Here is a 21,506-nt window from a genome sequence, read left to right as displayed (position 1 = left end):
GTTCATTGTAGTCGTGGCCTTGCTCTCTATTTGCTCCAGGTTGTGACAGTTTAACATCTATGACAGGTAAGATAATAACTGTTCATAAGACTTTAGCCAAATTTCACTTCAAAAGTCCTGAACTATCCCTTAAAGTCAGTGGTTCTCAAACTTTTCTATGCCTATCTCCCTTTGGAGAAATAAAAAATTCCACCTCCCCACTCAACCTCATCCCAGCTCCGAAACACAACAACAAAAACTTTTAATTCTAAAAGCATATCCCAAAATTTGCGCAATTCTTTTTAATTTTCTCCTAATAGTTTATTGCATCAAAAACGTCAACAAGCTTATGTTACATTTTATCAACAGGTTCCAACCACATCACTTTAAAACATCAACTAAAATAAATTAATAAATACATAATAAAAACACTCTAATAGAGGCTGCTCTTTGTTACAACCATAAACTACTTCTCCATCACTTTCTGCTTTTTCAAACACGTGTTGAAATAAAATTTGTGCAATTTTTTTTTTAGAACTATAACAAAAAAAGTTAAATCTGTGCAATTTGCAAAATAAATAGTTTTTTTTTCCCAAGCTAGTGCAAGGACATATTTAAATTTCAATGCCATCTAGTGTTCAATAGTGGTAATTACATGCAAATAAGAATTAAATGTTGCCTTCGTGTGCTGTTTTCAAACTTTGATTTAAAGTTAATAGCGTAGATTTCTTTAGGTTCATTCTGTCATGTATTTACATACTTTATCTTTAAACTCGTGTTGTACAAACTTTAACACTGACCAACTTTTCTTTAATTGCTATAGTTTGCTCCAACAACAGTCGTTTTCTCGTATGACATTGTGAATCTCAAATTCTCCCGCAGCACCTGAAGCCATCACTCTGCTGCCTTCACGGCGTCCTCCTGTGGCATATTGATCCAGCTACCGATCGTTAGCTTTTGTGTCAGTATGTTGTCTGCGTATGCTCACGATTTGTCTGTTGTTTCTGGGTAAATATACCTGGCATTCGGTGGCTTTAATGTTCCGTGCAGGTCAGCTAAAAACCATCGGCAAAGCGGGAACTGGCTGGTAGGTGGTCTTAAATCTCAGACGTGACATGTTGCTCACGTCTCATCAGCCGACTACGGAGTAAAAAAAAAAAAAAAAAATGCTATGCTAACAGGCTAGGGCTAAGGATTTTTGTGAGCGTGTAAGCGGTTGTCATACTTAATTTATATCAGCAACAGTTAGTACATTTAACGTAGTTTTTAGCAGCACCTAAATAAATATTAAGAAGTCGCATTTGGCGTTTATAAAAGCGAACCGAGCTATTTAGCGACATAACGTTAGCCTGCTTGGCTAACACCGCTAGCTGTCAGTCTCAAACCACATAGATATAACCTGTGCTTTCAGATCTTTAGTAACGTGAGTATTGAAAAGTTTAGCAATGTTTTTAGTCTAAATTTGCTCGAGGAGATTAAAAATGGTATTGTAATGTCAGAGTAATCCCTCATTTTGATAATGACAGCTGCCAGCGTTATCGTGAGTGCTTGGCAGTAAGGTCTGTCTTCTGGGTTCCTGGTTTTCTGTCGTTTGTTCCAGCTATGAGAGTCTAACATGTTGTTTACATGCACACAATCGTTGGTTCTGTTTATATTATTCATAATGACGTGTTCAAACATGTGGAATTTTAGTTACAGAAGTATTTGTGTGTAGCACAATATATAAAGTAGTAATCTCTCCCTGTTTTTGTCCCCTCATCACAGGCACTTTCACCGGACTATGGACGAGCTGGTCCATGACCTGGTGTCAGCACTGGAGGAGAGCTCGGAGCAAGCTGCTCGCGGCGGTTTCGGTGACGGCGGTGACCATGCTCTGGCGGTGGGCTGTCTGCTGAAGAGGCAGGCTCGGAAACGGAGGGGGCGAAAACGACGCTCGGACAACCCCCATCCGCCGTGGGAGGCGGGTCACCTCAGTGAGGGGTCAGAGTCCAGCGTGGAGGAGCATAAGGTGAGGCCAGGTGAAGGGATGGCGGGCCAAAAGATATCAGCATTAAGTTGCTTTCACTTAAGATGCAGTACATGCTGTGTCGGGAATATCATACGTTTATACTGGTTGAAGTACGTCACACTTTATTTTAGCAGCTGCATCATGGTCTGTTTTTTCACCACTGGGACATTTGTTGCAGGACTACCGTGCCGGCTCAGGAGGAGTCTCTGCTGCCAATAGCCACGCCCGGGACAACAGCGACTCCGATGACCAGCTTGGCCCTAAAAGACGACCCCTTCATGCTGCTGACCTGGGCCGAAGCAAACGTCCATTTTGGCCAGACGACCTGGCTGTCCTGGGCTCAGCAGAGGGGACTCGCAGCCTCAGGCGGCGGCGTAAGGTCAAACGTATGGCTGTTGACCCACCTGCGGACCCAGAGCCACACTCCTCCATCATGCTCGGGCCCCCGCCTGTCCCCAAAGCTCGCGTCGGTGGCAGGCCTCACAAACTGAGTGTCTGCGAGGGCAGGGGTGCCCTGGAGCTTTGTGGAGATGGCCTGATGGGGTCTGGGGGAGGGAAGAGTCAGGTAAAGAAGAGGAAGTTGGGGACCCTCAGACTGGGAGTGGAAGCTGCAGATGAGGGGGTGGTGATTGAAAGTGAAGACCCAGTTTCTCCTCCAGTGGATGGGTTCAAAGACAAGATGGAGCTAGAGGAACAAAAGGGCTCAGATGAGGACATGAGTGACCGGTGGTTAGTGTTTTACTTTTTATTATTTTTCCCAAGTGACGTTCAAGTTCTCTGCTTCTGTCTTATTAACATAAGTGTGTTTTTGAGTCTTAGTTTAGAACATCAGGTAAGATGTAGGACGGGCTATTAAAAAATAGAAGTTTCATTTAATTGGAGTTTTTGGAGTTCAGATTTTGTCCCTTACAAAATAGTTGCTTAGGCAGATTTACAGTTATGGATTTTCTAGTTTACTCCTTTAAAAACATAAGTAATTCAAAAAGAGGAAAGGCTTTTTTTTATGATGTTTTTCTAAATTTATTTTCAAATGGAACCAATTTACTTGGAGCAGAGTAGCTAATATTTCAACAAGCTTATTTAAAATAGATTCCTGGCTGTCTGCATTTGTTTTTCTTTTGTCTGTTTGTTTCATGTACCTGTAAATAACATAATAATAATTACTGTAATGAGGTATTAGTTTGCAAACAAAACCATGCCAGTGCCTGATGCTTTTCTGTATGAGTTCTAGTCAAAATTTGATTTAGAAAATCCACGAAAAAAACATTTTCCTCAACTTTTTTCTATAGGGAAGTCTATCTGCTTTCTCAAAAATGGCTCAACAAATGTTTGTGTGATACTTTCTCTCCAGACTTCTTGTCACAAGTCTCAGAAAAACTAGAATCGCTGTTGTGGTACTTGATATCTGAGAGGTTTAAGCTTCATCAAACCAACTCTGTTCAGAATTTTGTTAGTTATTCAATATCAAACTTCTTTACATTAAATAGTTAAGACTAGTGTGAGCTCAGTGAAGAAGTGAAGCTCGCTCTTTTTTTTTCTAGCAGATCCTATTTGGTCATTTGAACCTAAGGAAACGGTACTGAAGCTCAAGTGAGGTCTAATTGATTTTTACAGAATGGTTGGCATCTCTTACAGTGAAAAGGGAGATTTTAGAGAGATTTTGTAAGTAAGAATAAAATATATGCTAATATTTGTTCTAACATTGATTCATTTACTAGGTCTTTAGGTTTTAGCCAATTTTACTCGTTGTATTTTAATTAAAAAATCCTTGAAGCTGTTGATTTATTTAGATTTTTTTTGTCTCCTTTTCAGTGAGACCAGCAGTGTGAGTAACAGCAGTGACGGGGGTCTCTATACAAATGATGAGGGGAGGCAAGGTTTGTACTTGGAATAATAGGATCAATAAGATCAATCAGTCTGTTTTAATGCACAAAGGTGTGAGGATGTAATGATTTTTAAACTGTTCATGTAAAGCTTTCTGACAAAAATGAGCTTTCATAAAAATGTATTGTCAGATTTTAGTGTTTTCCTGCGACGTCTCATTTTCTGTCTTTTGTCCCAGGCGATGACGAGCAGAGCGACTGGTTCTATGAGGCCGACCCGGGGACTAGCTATGGGCCCGGTGGGGCCTGTGGGATAGCAGGAGTGGTGCCCTGGTGGGAGAGGGAAACGGCATCAGAGGAGCTGGACCTCGCCGACCCAGTCTTCAACAGTATTCTCACGGGATCTTTTCCACTCTTGAGCCCTGGAGCACAGAGAGGTAAGCTGCCATCCGTCTGGGAGGGGGGCACTTTCACTCAAAGCTGTAACGTGATTAAAACAAAATGTAGATATCTTTACATCAAAGTGGCTTTATAGTGTGACTCAAGTAGGAGCTAACTTTATATTACGTGTCCAGTGTGTTTTGTAGTAATGTTGCAATCTTACTTTTGGCCAGTAGGGGGCAGTCACTTCACATAAACACTAAAAATACAACACCTGTACAGCAACATAAAGCTGTTTTTTTTCTTAATTCCATAATTCAGAATGAACCCCTTCTTGCATATAAATGTTACAAACAAATGAGTTAATTTCAGAAATTATGTTTTGACTTAATTTGTTAGTAAAACTGTGATGGTTGTCAGGGTTTCAGGCCAGGTTGAGTCGTCTTCATGGGACCCAGCAGGGATCTGAAGCGGGGCTGCATGGAAGCTCCGGTCCAGGCTTCAGCGAAAGGCTGAGCAGACAAGCCCAGGACTCACATGAGTGAGTTTTGCTGTGTACATTTTATTCACTGTTTCACATTGCTCATATATATTTTTTGTGGTCTGCTTTTACACGTACAACGCATTTTCTACAGCTGCTTTAATCGTTCTGTCGTATCTTTCCCAGACCCTGGTTTAGCTCAGGCTCGAGGAGAGAACACGGACAGGTGAGTCTTGTCTCAAACAGGTTCAAATGCATAAATCAAACTTCAATTTCATGCAAGAATCAAGGTGGTGCTTGTTTTGTTGCTCGTGGTACTTCCTAAGTGCTTCAAACAATACGTTTTCTGTTCTCTCCTCTTTGCCACTTCAGTTGCACTGGGACTCGCGTGCAGACAGAGGGCATCGGAGGACCTGCTCAGTAAAAACAGCAAGCAGGTCAGAAGTTTACCTTAAGGAACAGCTAATCTAACCAGGGGCTCAACGTATTTAGGAATTTTTTTACTTTGCTCCTGTTTCAGGAACATTTCAGGATAATTTGTGTTTTTGTGTTGCTAGAGATCAACAAATTGTCACCTGTCTGTTTTTGCAGACAAACCAGCGGGCACCTTGGTTCTTTGTGCACAGGGGACATCAAGCGGAGGCGAAAAGCAGCCCCCCTTGGTACCGCTGCCCCCTCAGGTACTGGTCATTTCTAGCCTACGCCTCTCGGGCTTTTGATGCGGTTTTACGAATCATAAGCACAAAGAAAACTAAATAAGAATGCACAATATAAAATTGTGTTAATATACTTGTTGAGGAGGAGGCAGGTCCGACCTGCTGGTTGAAAGAAGTAAAAAAAAAAAGTCCAGTTTAGATCAGATGGATCAGCTGATCACCGGCCGCGTGAGTCTCTGCATCTGCGCTCATCTGCGGTGAAGGAAGTAGCAGCATCTATAAAAGCCGAAGTGAGCAGAGCGTTCAATAAAAATAGCCTTGTTCTATATTTTTCAAAATAATTTTGCTCAAAAAATATTTTTATTCATCAGTATAATGGCCGATTTTTAGAGTTGATTTTTTTTAGGCTGTTTGTTTTGTATGTTAATATCCATTTGATGAAAGAAGAAATCTTATATCTTCCTTTCTTTGGAATACATTTTTAAAATATCATGCCAAACCGATTTGCTTACAAAAGCAGTAAAAGCTTAATTAAAAAAAAAAAATAATAATTTTTTTTTGTTTGTTTGTTTGTTTTGTTTTTTTTTCCCGGGTTCGGGCCTCTAATTACAGTTAATCCATCGGGTTGGGCTCGGAAAAAAAAAAACTACGAGTTCAGGCCGGGCCGGATTTTTTTAGGCCCGATTGCAACTCTTAATTGGACGTGCATCCGTCTGCAACTTACACACCTGGCACTCTTTCTTTGTATATTTGTATCTTATTTGTTCTTTGGTTAAACGAACCATTCTCAGCCTTTGAGCCAGTTATTAAAAACTGTTCTAAATAAGAAGAGATCTAGTCCTGATCGGAGTGAGCGGCTTTACTCAGTACTGCTAGCAAATAAAGAGAGGATTAAAAACAGTAATTAGTTGGGCTCTGTGAGCAAACAGAGCTTCCTGGAAAAGAGAGGACCGAATGACCACTGTCCAAATGGACACTGATGTGCGTCACCTTCCTGCATGTTTTTGTTACACAGCTGGAAGTGTGGCTACAAGCCAACTCCATGGTTTATAGGTATTCTACACCAGTATGCAGACAGACTCCGTTAACTGACACCAGACTTGTAACTCGTTCACTCATTTGCATCAACCTAAATTATTTTATACTCGTCTCGGCTTTTGCGGTTGCCGCTCCAAAATTGTGGAACAGTTTACCTGATCATTTAAAGACTGCAGAGAGTGTTGAGACTTTGAAATCTCTGCTCAAGACTCATCTGTTTTCCTCGGCGTTTGATCCATGCAGAGTCTGAACCAGTTAGAGCTGATTTTATTCTTCTTGTGTATTTTATTAACTTTATGTTTTCCGAGTGGCACAAGATGTATATTTTTCTCGTCGTAATTTGACTTCATTGTAAAGCACCTTGGTCAGCTTTTGTTTTTATGTGCTATAGAAATGAATTGACATTGACATCTCATTTGGAGTAAAAAAGTAAAAGTAGAAGGAAATCCAAGAAAAGTTCCCACAGCCACTTTATTGAATTTTGTGAGCTAAACCCTGGATCAGCTGTGTAATGTTTTTAAAAATAGCAAGTTTCTCAGATTTGATGCACTGGAGGCATTTTCTTAGAAGGAATATTGACTTTACATAAAACTGTTGCAATGTTTTTCTGTTGTTTTAACTGATAATTTAACTTTTAGTTTTATTGTTAGGCTACATGCCATTTATTCTCCACTTGGTATACGTCTTCTGACGTTTACATTTTACTGTCAGTGAGTCCTTGTTTACTAGTAAGGGCCAAAAATCGATTGACTGCCAAATGGCAGTCGCAGGAGCAGATTAACACTGAAAAACAATTATTTGTTTGCTCGAAATTATAGTAAAGGTGTGTCTCAGTCTAACTTTTCCTTAATGAATGCACTTTGACGGTCAAGTCACCTGCATTTCAAAAGTCGATTCGCAGCTGCGGGAGCGCGCAGAGGGAGAACTCACTGTTCATTTCTTCTAAATTTACCAAGATAACCACCTAAAAATAATTTGTTTGCTCGACATTTCCGCAGAGGTGTTTCTCAGTTGAACTTTTCCTTAATAAATGCACTTTAACGGTCAAATCAGCTGCATTTCACCTGGGCTGCACGGCGAAATGCAGCTGACTTCACGTTTGCTCCAGGAGTCCTGGAGCCAGACAAAGGTGGCCTGTATGGCAAGCCAAATGTCTTATTAATAGCCACTTTTACCTATTAATAAGACATTTGGCTTGCCATATAGGTCAAGCACCCTCTAGTGGCTAAAAATTGTAGTGTTTAATATTTTCCATGTCAGAATGAATGAAATTGTCAAATCACAGCCAAAAATTGGTCTATAAATATGGGAAAAACATAAATAAGTCACTTTGCTGCATCAGTTGCAGCTTTCTAATTTATGCAAAAAGGTGCGACATATACAGCGAAAAATATGGTGTATATGGAAAATTTGTTGATCTTGCAATATCACTGTTTGTAATATTAATATGGCAAAGGATTAAAAAAACTGTAGACACAAACTGCATGCAGATAATACAAAATTGTCAATAAGGCATGAGTATTAAAGCTTCTCTAAATGCCCAGAATCAATAAATGGACAGTTGTAATAAGAGAACATGTGTGTGTAGTTCAACAAATATTATCTTCCCAGTATCCAACACAGCTGCATGATTTTCTAGCATCAAATGTTGTTGTTTGTTTTTTTTCCTAATCTGTTAATTGTCTTTTCAGGTGTGGTTGGTGAGAACGCACCCCCCATCTCTGACTCCAACATGGGGAGTCGCATGTTGCAGAGCATGGGCTGGAGCCCAGGGATGGGCCTGGGCCCAGAGGGACGGGGTATCACCGAGCCCATCCGAGCTACTCAGAGACCCAAAGGGGCGGGTTTAGGTTTCAACTGAGCATCCTGTTTTTGACAGGAAGGGAATTCTCCTCAGGGCCATTTCTTTTTTTCTTTTTTTTTTATAAAGGTCCTATTAAATCCAGCCATGTGAGCTCCAAGAAGAGAAGAAGCTCGGAGCATAACCAAGAGCATCCGTGACCGAAAGACTTTCCCATATTGGGGAAGCTACAAGAAGCCTGAGTTATCCTTGGAGGACTTCTCGTCATGTGACTCGCTGACAGAAACTGGGCTGTAGAAACAACTTCATTTGCTCAAACTCCATGTTGGAGATGACACTGATGGTTTAATCACGTTACCTCAGGTGTGTGAGGTGTGGAAGCTGACGTACCGAGTGTAAACCGAGAGCAGGGTTCGTTAGCATTCAGTTTGTTAGCAGTCAGAGGTGTTAGACTGTTAGTGAGACTTGGTTTGTCCAACTTTGCACAAGTTTTAGAATCAAAGGTTTGACTAGGCCATACACCATTTTTTTTTTTTTATATAATGAAGTTAGGTTCCACTTAATTGCTGTTAGGTTTTTACTCTTCGTGTAACGGAGGAAGTCACGTCAGGAAACCGTTTTTTATTTCACCCCAAACGATAATATAAAAATCCAAATCACAGTTTTTGCTGCATGTGGTCTTACTGTACATGTATTTGCTGCTGGAGCTGCTGCACATTTCTGCTGCAGCTTAACAAGAAAATACTCCTCTGTACATGTGATTTAGTGTTTTTATTTTATGATTTGTTTTGTTTTTCTCCAGATGATTCCCAGATTACATTTGTAGCTAAGAAAAGTGACATTTTACACTTTATATTGAGGTGTTGGGGCATATTTGGATGCAGTGGGGGAGTAAAGTAAGCCATGTTGCTTTTACTTATTTAATGTTTTGACCTATTTTGCCTGGTTATACCTTTTTTTCTGGGCTTTGGCCCAATCAGACTGAAATGGAAACGCCTGAAACACGTGTCAAGTAACTTTTATTAAAATATGTTCTGTACCTTTGCTGTCATGTCTTTAGCGAGTAATGGCAGCATTTTATTCAGCTGTTGTTGGATGTTTATACTGTAATTTTCACATCGGAACAACCTGCCTTTTAAACACAAAAAGGTCTGGGATTAATTAAAAAAAAAAGATTTTAAAGGGACAAAACTGGTTTTAATCTTGTGAGGCTAATTATACCTTTCTGCTTCATCAAGTGGGATAAAAATATATTTGATCATTTATTCAGAGCTCAGTGTTTAAGTGCAATATACACAATAAAAGTAATGAATACAGTTTTTTGAATATGAAAAAAATGTAAAGAAAACAAAATGAGCATGAAATAAAATTTAACATTTTATTAAACACCGTAGACTGAACTTCAACTGAACTGTACAAAAACATTCACATTATCAAATGCCAATCGGTAAAAGTTATCCAAGGACACGAGCAGATACTTTGTTGGTTTGTCCAATCTCCCTGTGCAGCACGTTGGCGACAGTGGAAAGGAATGACTCCATTTTAACGAGAAGAAACCTCCAGCAGAGCCGGGCTCAGGATGGGCATCCATCTGCCTCCTTCTAACCGTGCAGACTTACTTTATGAAATTGTGCTTAAATGGTTTCAGGTGAGTATTTTCAGTTCAGCTAAAAACTTAAAAAGCTGTTGCAGGGAAATTCAAGAGCAACTCATTTGCTCTGTTTTATTAGCACACATTTTAATTCCACTAACACCTTTCAGCTGTAACGAGGCACAATTACAGAAAAGGATTAGGGCCACTGTGGAAAAATAATTAAAAAAATCTGAACTCTGACTTTAATTTCAGAATTCAGGAAACAATATATTTTTGGCATTGTCATAATCTTCTGGACTACATTCATTCAACCTTTATTTTATTTTTAATTACAGAAGAGGGTAAAGGCTAAAATGAACAGTGTTTTTTTTTGTTTGTTTTTTTGCATAAAGTCAGAATTCTCAGTAAAAAAAAAAAAATGCACGTGGCCCTAATCATCTTTCATAAAACACAAATTTAAGTGAAAATCCAAACAGTATTTTGGAGCTCAGCGTACATGATGTGGATGACTCTCAGCTGCAGCCACACTTTAGCCTGATGTTGATAAAACAGAGTTGTTGCCGTTTCTTTGCGTTTGCCGAAGTCATTTAGCTGTGGCGGCCATCTTGCATGAGTGCCAGAGTTGGAAAGAGTACTGAAAATTTGTACTCAAGTACAAGTACAGTTACACTGCTTAAATTGTACTCGGTTACAAGTACTGGTGTTATAAAAATACTTAAGTAAAAGTATAAAGTACTCAAAAACTACTCGGAGTATTAATTACTTTTTAACCAATTGATGTTTTATTGTGTTGTCAATAAAAGTAATTCAATTAGATTTACTATATATAACAACTACATTCAAAGCACATTTCTCAGATGAACTATAAAGTATAGAAAAATTACACTAAGGCCATATCTTTTATAAACAAATGTAGATAAAGCAGGAATTTTGTTTGTTAAAAGAAAGACAAAAATGTTTTGGAACCGGCATAGAACAGTTAAACTTTTCCAAATACACTGAACAACGGGCAGGTAAGTGTCTTAACCTCTGACATTTCTGTCACCCTTCACTTTCTGAACCTTTTGTTCAGTGTCAGCAGGAGCTGGGTTTCTAAAGAGTCTGTCTGGCTTCGTTTGGCTGCGAAGAGTAGACTAAATAAAATGACTCTGCGGAGTTGTCCTTTGCTTACGTCATAGGTAATTGGCGCGTTTGTGATCTGAGCCTTAATGGCTACAAAGATGCAGATGAACGGTTTGAAAATTAATTCAAATTGTGGCCGTACTCTGTAGAGACTTGTGATTTTAAAAGTAGTGACGTAGATTACATGGTCTAAATTGTACTTGAGTAGGAGTAAAATTACACACTTGAAAGAAATACTCGTAAAAGTACAAGTACCCAAACAAACTACTTAATTACAGTAATGTGACTATTTGTAATTTGTTACTTCCACCCCTGATGAGTGCAAATGTTAATCAGTTGTTGACGTACATCTAATAATTAAACATTTAAGGTTTGTTTAAAATCCATCCAGTGGTTTCAAGTTTATTCAACATGTTGAAAACATGACAATGACATTTGTTCCCCAGGTAATGTTAAAAATCACAACAATAAATAACCAAAAAAACTTCAATAAATAAGCTGCACTCCACAGCCTAACGTGATTTAAAAACAAAGAGTAATTAAAAAACATAAGAACAATAAAACACAATAAAGTGCAGTTTAAACCTCAGAGTTCCTGAGCCTCAGGGTAGAAGCTGCTCTTGAGCCTGGATGTTTGGAGCTTTCAGGTGGCTCAGCCTCCAGCCTGAAGGGAGGAAGGAGGACAGTTGGAGGGCGGGGTGGGTGAGGTCTCCCATGGTGTTCCCTGTTCTGGTGCTTCATTAAAATGGTCCTCTAAAGAAGGGAGGCCACTTTGTTTTGCTAACAGACCCACAGAGACAAAAACATTTACATTATCACTTCAGTGGGAAACAAAGAGTCAAATTTAAATAATTATATGTATACTTAAAGAACTCTGTCAGTGTTGCCAGATAGAGATGAGGTTTTCCAGCCCAAAAATCTGTTAAAAGCTGCCACATCACACAAAAATCCACCCAGTCAATATATTGTTAAAGTATAATTGCTGCTTGAACATGAACACACTTCAGTACAAGCCAAGGTAATTTAACAAAATGTGGCAAAACACAACAATCCAACAAAAATCTTCGCAAAGTTCCCAGCAAAATCAGAATGAAAACCACTCAATCTGGCAACACTGATGGTAAGTAGAAGTGTGTTGGTTCTCGAGTTGTCTCATAAATTTATCAGCCATGTTTTGCTGCTTTGGATAATTTGGGCTGCATGGTGGTTAGTGGTTAACACTTGCCTCACAGCAAGAAAGTCCTGGGTCCAATCCCCAGTTTGGACTTTCAGTGTGGAGTTTGCATGTTCTCATGTTTGTGTGGGTTTCCTCCCACAGTCTAAAATCTTACATGTTCAGCTGCCTTCAGGCCACCTCTTGCAAAAGAGCTCTGTGATCTTAGATTTGTCTGGTTAAATAAAGGTTAATAAACAATCATTTCCCCCCACGTATTATAGTTTCATTTTGAAATAACCGACTTGCTGCTACAACAATCAAGTCTGTAGTCATTTTAAAGTATTAATCAGTGCATGAAGCCTCAAAGTTGAAATGTGTCCCTCAGAAGAACTTTCCAGTTTGCTTCTAAAGCTCACACGGCTCCTTTTTGAGGTCAAGGTCAAGTTGTCTTCATTGTCATTCACACCGCATGTGGTACATGTGGTGGAACGAAACAATGTACACAGGGCCCCAGTTGCATCCAACCAAAATACAAACTGTAAAGAAAAACAGTAATGAGATCTAAGATATGAACTAAGAATTACACTAAGAATACACTAAGCACTAATAGTACAAAACAATGTGCCAAACAACAGCAGCACGAACATGAGGCTGTGTGAGCAGATGAGGACAAATGAACACAGCAACATAAAACAGATCAGCAGCATGAGATCAGCAGCACATATCAACAATCAAGTGGCATTACAGTGATTTGATTTTTCACAGTGATAATCCTGATTAGAGATTCATGAGTCTAACAGCCTCAGGGTAGAAGCTGTTCCTCAGTCTAGTGGTTCTACACTTAATGCTCCTCAACCTTCTGCCTGAGGGGAGTGGGGCAAAAAGTGTGTATGCTGGGTGAGTGGGGTCTTTCGTGATGCAGGTGGCCCTCTTCCTGCATCTGGAGGTGTAGATGTCTGTGATGGTGGGGAGACTGACTCCAACAGACTTCTGTGCAGCCTTCACCACTCTCTGCAAAGCTTGATGAGGATAATCCGTAACTGCTCATTTAGGAGTAAGTAAAATTTTCCCAGCTTCTGTCCGTGCACGCATCACATCCACATGCTGACTCAACATCCCTGAAATACGACACGTGCATCGCCGGCCTCCTTCTTTAGCATGGCTGCAACAGAAAACCCTCCTCTGTATCTATGGGAATTCAGGAGTGCTGTGTGTCCTCTACCCTTCCTCCTGCTCAGCACCTCCCTCTGCTTTTAAGGGGGAGCGTTGGCTCGGTCCTCCTCAACACACACACACACACACACATACTCTCTCTCTGTACTTTCTGCCTGACACACACTCTCTCAGGACTCCCCTGTGAGCACGCCAGGCAGGTGAACTCAGCACTGGATCAGAGTGAGATGCTGAGAGGAAGCAAAGAGGAGGAGAATGTGTGTGCGTTTGTGAATTTGTGTGTGCTGCTGCTGCATCGCTGAGCTACAGAGACCGGAGGCGAGGAGGGCTGGAGTGTTTGTCCTTGAGACTGACTGACTGCAGCTGTAGAGCAGAGCACTGACCGGCCAGCTGTGGTGGATGAACCTGACAGTGAGTACTGAGCACTAACAAGTAGACTGATGTGTGTTTTTATTATCTGCTTGGGAACAGATCTGTGTGTGTGCCTGCAGGTGAATGATCTCAGGTGAACTCATCTCTTATATTGGCACCCGTCAGTACTTCCTGTAGGACTTTGGAGGCAGTTCAGCAAAAAAAAATAAAAATAATGTTCAGCTGTTCATCTGCAGCAGTGCTTTCTTTGTTTCTGTGTCCAAAAGGTGTCCGTAAATATGAACTGTACATGCGTCCCGCTCTTATTTTGACCTTTTCCTCACTGTTTCTGTTGACACATCCGAAGTTGTGCGCGCATAATCGGACGTCTTCACATACGCAATAAAGTCGTTATGTGCAATCTTGCAGAAAATTACGTTTTGACTGGTTGGAGTGGCTGGGATTCAGTGGAGTGTGCTGAGCAGGATGAATGGGTGAGGGGATGAGCAGGAGGTGTGTGTGTGTGTGTGTGTGTGAGGATGGGGTGGGGGTCACTTAAGGTCACACCCTGAAAATGATATGGAGTAGAAAGGTAGGAGGGTTTAAGAGGAAGAGGGAATGAAGATGGCTCACCTGTGGAGCTGCTGACAGATTGTGTAAAAAAATGATAACGATAAAACCAGAGGGTGAAACAGGACGCCTTGGCTCTTTTTATATTATTATTTAAATTAAAACCACAACAGGATGGCTGTTTTTGTCTTATTAGAGTTGTTTGGAGGGCTGAATTTGCCACCTGTGGAGATAAAAGTGATGTTTGTGAAAATTTGAATTTTTATGCCTCTTTTGTTGTCATTACTCTTTGTTAATGAAATCAGGTCTCCCTTGTAAATGAGTCCCCAAGGCTCAATGGGATTAACCTGTATAAACATGAATGAATGGACGTGATGAGACAGAGTGCTGTTTCTCAGTGCGGGTGTGAGGATGTGAAGGTTCCTGACTTCAGCATGAAGCGTGTGTGCTGCTGACTCCCAGGTTTCCATGTGTGTGTTGAACGCGCATCAGTGGCTCCTCAGCGAGGACGGCGTCTGGGAACCAGGTGAGCAGAGGAAGAAGACAAGTCGTGCTCGTAATCTTTTAAATAATATCATGAAGCTAATAATACTAATTTACCGTATGTTTCGGACTATAAGGCACACTTAAAATCCTTTAATTGTCTCAAAAATCAACAGTGAGCCTTATGTATTAATTCTGGTTGTGCTTACTGACCTCGAACCGATTTTATGTGGTTGTTGTGAACGAGATGAATAAAGTTTGACTGTTTTGTTTCACTTAATGCACCTTATAGTCCAAAAAATATGGTGTTGATTAATGTTTAGTTTTCAGTTAATAGGATGAGCACATCACCCTGAAGCTGATTCATCATAAAGAACAAATTCATGACGTATATCACCTAACGGGCTGAATTACCCTGAAGGTCAATATTTACATCGGATTTCTAGTGTGGGTTTTATAATAGAAATTTCTGCACATTTTCTTGTTTTCAGGTGCATCAGAAGATTTTAAACGTCTTAAAAACATATATTAGTCAGCAGTTTATTGATCATACTCACATTTTGACGCCCTGGTCCTTAACTGAGTGCTTTAAAATAATGTTCACAAAGTTTCAGGAACTTGTGGTAATGTTCCTTTACTAGGTGTGTTTAAATATTGACCCTCATGCTGCTGATTATCTCTTACTGCTGTATTCATTCATAACATCTGCTCACCACAGACTCATGTTCGGGCTGTTTTTGTTATGCCGAATTGTTTTACGTTATTAGCGTATATCTTAGATCCTTATATACTGTTTCTTTTTATGCTTTATATTTTTTCTATTTTTGGGTGCAACTGGGACGCTGTGCACATAATTTAGTTCCACCTCATTCATTCAACCTTAGACAGGTAAATCCCATTGAGCCTTGAGGACTCATTTACAAGAGAGACCGGATTTCAACAAAGAATGATGACAACAATGGACAACAGCGACAACAATAAACAGTTATAAAAAGGCATACAGATTTTTTTTTTTTTTACAAATAGGATGGCTAATGGCTAAAAAAAAATAAGAAAAGTAACAAAAAACAGCTAGATTCTAAAGCAAATGTAGAAAACTAAAAACAGGAACATGTCTGCATTGGTCCCTGCCAGGAGTCCAACAGATTCTTAAAGCCACTAAGTGATGTCAAGGTCGAAAGCTTCAAATCTTTTTGTAAGATATTCCAGGAAACAGGAGCGGAGTAGGAGAAGGCCCTTTTGCCTAGTTCAGTCTGCACTGAGGGAACACTGCAGGTAATAATGTCCTGAGAGCGCACGCTGTAGCTGCACTCACGCAGAGACATGTAGGAGGAGATGTATGAAGGCAGCAGACCAAGAAGTGATTTAAGGATGAAAATGTACCAGTGAGAGCGTCTGCGTGAAGTTAATGATGTCCAGTTAACCAGTGAATACAGGGTGCAGTGGTGGGTACGATAATCACAGCCAGTTATGAATCTTAGTGCACCATGATAGACAGCATCCAACATCTGCAGGGTTCTTGTAGGAGCGTTCATGTAAATAATGTCACCGTAGTCAATGGAGGGAAGGAAAGTCACAGATACAAGGCGTCAGTGGTGGAGAAAGTACTCAAACACTGTACTTAAGTAAAAGTACAAATAAACAGACAAAAATGTACTCTAGTAAAAGTAGAAGTACCACATTAACATTTTTACTTAAGTAAAAGTAAATAAGTACTTGTGTTTAAAATACTTAAAGTATTAAAAGTAAAAGTACTTCCTGAATGTATTACATAATGCAATGGTCTACATATATTTAAGTATGGCTAGCATATGTATATTTTCTGTAATACATTAATAGTGTTGTGTCATTTTAATGAACAATGCTGCAGATAATACATGTTTTTATTGTGTGACACAGTTCACACTTGGACTTGTGATTCTGTGTGTCAGAATTTCAGGGATGACCTGCAGAGTTAAATGCCATTAAGCAAAATAAGAAAGAGGAATGATTTTACCTTTGAAAGTTTTTATTTAACACAAAGAAAAACCAATGTGTCATTTTAACTGCAGTAAACACATTTAAGTAAAAGTTGTTGTCTGCCTGAACAAAAGGAGCGTTAGACCTAACAAAGAAATAGGCTCTGATCATTTCCACTGATATTTCAACTCCAGTTTGTCATCATCTCTAGTTAAAATAATGTCTAGTCAACTTGTAATGGGTCAATATTGAACAATATTTTAACTTCCTGACACCATTTTTAAAACTTGGACCTGAGTGTCGAGCCATTTAGAGACATCTCTTGTCTCCTAACATCCCATAAACTGACACATTTTAATATTGCAGCAAGAATTTCTTGTTCAAGTTCAGAAGAAGTTGGTTTTCAAAGATTTTTGAGTCCAGTCTGGCTCTTTTGGGAGAGAGAATCTGTCCTGTTGTACTGAGCAGTCTTTCAATAAGGCCATGGGTGGAGCATATCTTCTGGCTGACTCTCTTGCGGTGGAATATATTTTGGGTGTAGTGGTGCTGTGGGTGCACCCAGCTCAGTGACATATATACTAGAATATATGTCAGTGGCCCAGCACTTCTTGAAGGTGGGCCTAACGTTACCTGCCCACTTTGCAGTGATTCAATGGACCAGCTCCCCTCTCACCAGTGGTTACTTTCAAAGTAACAAACAAATAAAAAACATGAATGTAACTTGTAATGTAATGCATTATAGAAATGTAGTGTAGTAGAAAGTATAGATACTTGATGTAAAATGTAGTGGAGCAAAAGTATAAAGTACCCACATTTAACTCTACTTAAATAAAGTACAGATACATGAAAAATGTACTGAAGTACAGTAACGAAGTATTTGTACTTAGTTACATCCCACCACTGCAAGGCGTTTACTAGCATTCAGAGTTAGACAGGATCTGTTTCTTAAAAAGAAACCCAGTTTAACTTTCAGTTTCTTTAACAAGTTTTCCACCTGGAGCTTAAAAGAGAGATGCGAGTCGACCAAGATACCCAAATATTTATAGGAATCAACAAACTCAATCGGGACACCATTTGAGGATGAAATCAGAGGAAGAACTGCTGGGACCAACTTCCTATTAGAAAAAAAGCATCCCTTTGGTTTGGTCGGCATTTAGGACAAGTTTGAGGTGGAACAAATCTGTCTGGATGATGTCAAATGCAGATTTCAAAAGTTGGAAAGCCTTTGCAACAGTTTTAGCTCAACAATAAACAACTGTGTCATCAGCATAGAAATGTATGGATGCATCAGGGATGTTTTTACCTACATTACGTATGTAGATTGTAAAGAGGGTGGGTCCTAAGACTGAGCCTTGTGGTACACCATTGTTGACTGTTAAATAACTGGAGGAAGTACCATTATGTTGAACACATTTGCCTCCGGTCTGAGAGATAGTTAGAGAACCAACCAATGGTGTGTTCTGAGAAACCGATTTCTGAGAGCTTATGACACAAGATGTTATGATCCACAGTGTCAAAAGCTTTAGACATGTCTAAGAAAAGTGCAGCACAATAATCCTTAGCATCATGTACCATAAGTGATGCGAATGACAATAAACTTCACTTGAACTTGAACCGTTTGACCAAAATGTACAACAAAAGAACAAAAGTCTGCTGTGGACTGAATCAAGTCGAACCATTATTATTATTATTATTATTATTATTATTATTATTATTATTATTATTATTATTATTATTATTGTTATTATTATTATTATTATCCATCCATCCATCCATTATCTTTACCCGTTTATTCCATTTTGGGTCACGGGGGTCGCTGGTGCCCATGTCCAGCAATCACTGTGCGAGGGGCGGGGTACACCCTGGACGGGTCGCAAGTCCATCACAGGGCCACATAGAGACAAACAACACTTCACTCTCTCACTCACACCTAGGGACAATTTAGAGTTACCAATCAGCCTAACATGCATGTTTTTGGTCTGTGGGAGGAAACCGGAGTACCCGGAGAAAACCCACGCATGCACGGAGAGAACATGCAAACTCCACCCAGAAAGGCCCCTGGACCGGGGTTTGAACCAGGGACCTGCTCGCTGAGAGGCAGCAGCTCTACCAGTTGCGCCACCGTGCTGCTATTATTATTATTATTATTATTATTATTATTATTATTGTTATTGTTATTATTATTATTATTATTATTATTATTATTGTTATTATTTTATTGTTGTTGTTATTATTATTATTATTATTATTATTATTGTTGTTGTTGTTGTTGTTGTTGTTATTATTATTATTATTATTATTATTATTGTTATTATTATTATTATTATTATTATTAATTAATTTATTTATTTATTTATTTGTATTCTCCCTTTGACTTCACTTTGTGTCTGTAATGTTAGTTTTGCAGAAGAATTTTCCCTTTTCTTTTATAGATAGAGAAACAGGTCACAAGTCCTTTCAGACTTGTTTCAACACTATTTTGTTTAGATTTGGACTCCAATCCACATAGTAGTTTTCTTCTAAGGGAAGCCTGTAACAGTAACTGGAAGGTCCCCAGTTCAACTTCCTGGACCGGTGGGATAAATGAAGCACCCCTGCTTCCACCCTTGTTTGCCCCACTCTGGGGACCCTGAAAGAGGTCCTAAAGCTCCGGCGCCCTAGATGGCAGCTCTCCGCTCCACACAGAGGGCTGTGGAAGCTCGGTGGTCTGTGGTTGCATCAGGAAGAGCATCCAGCGTGAAAACAATTGTCAAGTCTTTGTGTGAGTTTCATTCTTTATTTCTACAGGTTAGTCTCATTGAGCCTCGAGGACTCATTTACAAGAGAGACCTGTTTTTAACAAAGAGCACAGATGACAACAGTAGACAATCAAAAAAAAACTTGGCAGTTGTTTAAAATCCCTTAGAGAGGTCAAGGTCGAGAGCTTCAGATCTTTTTGCAAAAGTTAGTTCCCTGATGAAGGGAGCAGCGGAAAAAAATATTAATGTGATGTTTTTTTAAGTGAAAATACATACATATTAATATAAGTTAGAAGCAGAATGCAGCAGAAAAATGGCAGAAATGTGTAGAAAAAGTTGAGTACAGCTGAAATGAGCAGAATAAGATGAAATAGGCTAAAAGAGGCTGAATAAATAAATAAAAGTACAGAATTAGCTGAATTTAGCGGAAATAATCTAAAAGCATCATAAAAAGCTGAAATTAGCAGAATGAAGGTAAAAAAAAACAAAAAACCTGAAATGAGCAGGAAGAAAGTGAAAGGAGCCGAAAAATAGCTGAAAATAGTTAAAGGAAGATGAAATCAGCACAAAGAAGCTGAAAAAAAAGCTGAACCAGAACAAAAGCCGAAATGAGCAGTAAAAGGTTGTAAGCAGTGCAAAGGAAGGAGAGCGCCATTCATTTTTAATGAGAAAAACATGGCTGAAAAAGCTAAATATTAATTTTTTAAAAAGGGTAACAATTGCACAAACTCTGTATTTTTCGGACTATAAGGAAACACTTTAAATCCTTTAATTTTCTCAAGAATTGACTGTGAGCCTTATAATCCGGTGCGCCTTATAGTCCGAAAAATATGGTTCCAACAGTTATATCAGGAATGTCCTGAATGAGCTGGACGTTTTGATTTATGAATTATTGAAATGGCACAAAAATTGTAGAAGTTACACGCCAAAAAACATACAGAAGAAAAATGGAGCTCAATGCAGTTCACACTACTGAGAAAGTTAGTGTTAAAATATGAACTCCAGAAGGTTATTTATACTTTTATTTCTTAGCTAATCATAACAAATCTCTTATTATTTGTATTTTATTGTAAAGCACTCAGGATGGTGGCTCTAGGAAGTAAAGACCTGATGCATTAATATGAGGCATATATACAGAAAAGTTATGAATATTTTTCCACATGCTGCTGCTCTCCTCTGAGCTTCCTGTTTAAGACATTACCGGTAATTACCGGCACATTTAAGAGTCAAGAGATGATCCTCTTGTGTCCAGGGCAGAAGACACATAAAGACAGAGGAGGGTGGACCAGCAGCTGACCACTTAATCCAACAGCGCTTGTTGGGAATATGAGGGGTGTTTGCTGTGGTAATCCATATTATGCTGTAAACAGAAGCTCAGTTAATCGCCCTATAAAGGCCTCCGGATGGGCATCTAGAAGACAATATGGCAGGAAAGTGGTAAATTATTATTCAAAGCGGCGGTTTCAAAGAGGTGTTGAGTTTTTTAAATGTCAGGAAAACTCCTTCAGCAGGGTGGAAAATCAACTGAGTGTTTTGCCCTCAAATATTCATAAAAAAGTACTTAAATTAGTCCCGGCGAAATCCTGTTTGCCTGAAAGCGTCCACACATTTCTCCTCCACTGTGAGATCTGCAGATAAATGAACAGCATTTGAAGACCACTGACCCACTGCAGCAGGTCCCAGCAGCTCAAAGTGACATTTCCATGTTTCTCCAAGCTTCTCTCAGAGGGTTTCTAAAGTTTCGGCCATAAATGTGGGCATGTGGGAACAGTGGGATCGGTGATCTCCATCCAGAGGGCCACAGATCAATAAGAAACTGATCTCAGGCCAAGCGCTCGTCTGTCAGCCCGTTTGTGTATCATTTCCTTCCCATCCATCTATTTTAGGACAGCTAAACTGAAAACTCTTCTTATATAATATGATATCTTGTGATTTTTCTGAAGTTTATTTTTCAACCTTTCCTCCGTCTCTTTCTACTTTTACCAATCAGGAGTCTGGGAGGTGCTGTTGGGATAGCGGGGCGAGGGTGTTTGCCCACAGCATCAATAGTCTTTTCCACTGTCCCAATAATTGATGGATGACTGAGAGTCCGACATAAACTAAGCAGATTACACTCTCCAGTTCGTAGGCTAATGCTAATGTGTGTGATGGGGGGGGGGGGGGGGGGCGGGGGCGCCGGCGGTGGTGGTGGGT

The 21,506-nt window shown here is 39.6% G+C and overlaps 2 protein-coding genes across 2 annotated transcripts in view; one reads left to right on the top strand and one right to left on the bottom strand.

Moving 5' to 3' along the window:
- LOC119418514 (WD repeat-containing protein 26) overlaps positions 1 to 21,506 on the bottom strand; it is a 368,230-nt gene that overhangs the window by 259,182 nt on the left and 87,542 nt on the right. The window lies entirely within an intron of this gene.
- Positions 882 to 9,051, top strand: gpatch2 (G patch domain containing 2). The gene is made up of 10 exons (XM_037685821.1): positions 882 to 1,066; positions 1,744 to 1,987; positions 2,166 to 2,716; positions 3,800 to 3,864; positions 4,050 to 4,247; positions 4,612 to 4,732; positions 4,859 to 4,898; positions 5,045 to 5,109; positions 5,264 to 5,352; positions 8,058 to 9,051. Exons 1-10 carry the CDS (start codon positions 960 to 962, stop codon positions 8,225 to 8,227), a joined length of 1,650 nt encoding a protein of 549 aa, XP_037541749.1. The 5' UTR covers positions 882 to 959; the 3' UTR covers positions 8,228 to 9,051.

The sequence above is a fragment of the Nematolebias whitei genome, chromosome 12 (genome assembly GCF_014905685.2).
Source record: "Nematolebias whitei isolate Nwh7 chromosome 12, NemWhi1, whole genome shotgun sequence".
Taxonomy (NCBI): domain Eukaryota; kingdom Metazoa; phylum Chordata; class Actinopteri; order Cyprinodontiformes; family Rivulidae; genus Nematolebias; species Nematolebias whitei.
This window is presented reverse-complemented; position numbering and strand designations above follow the sequence as displayed.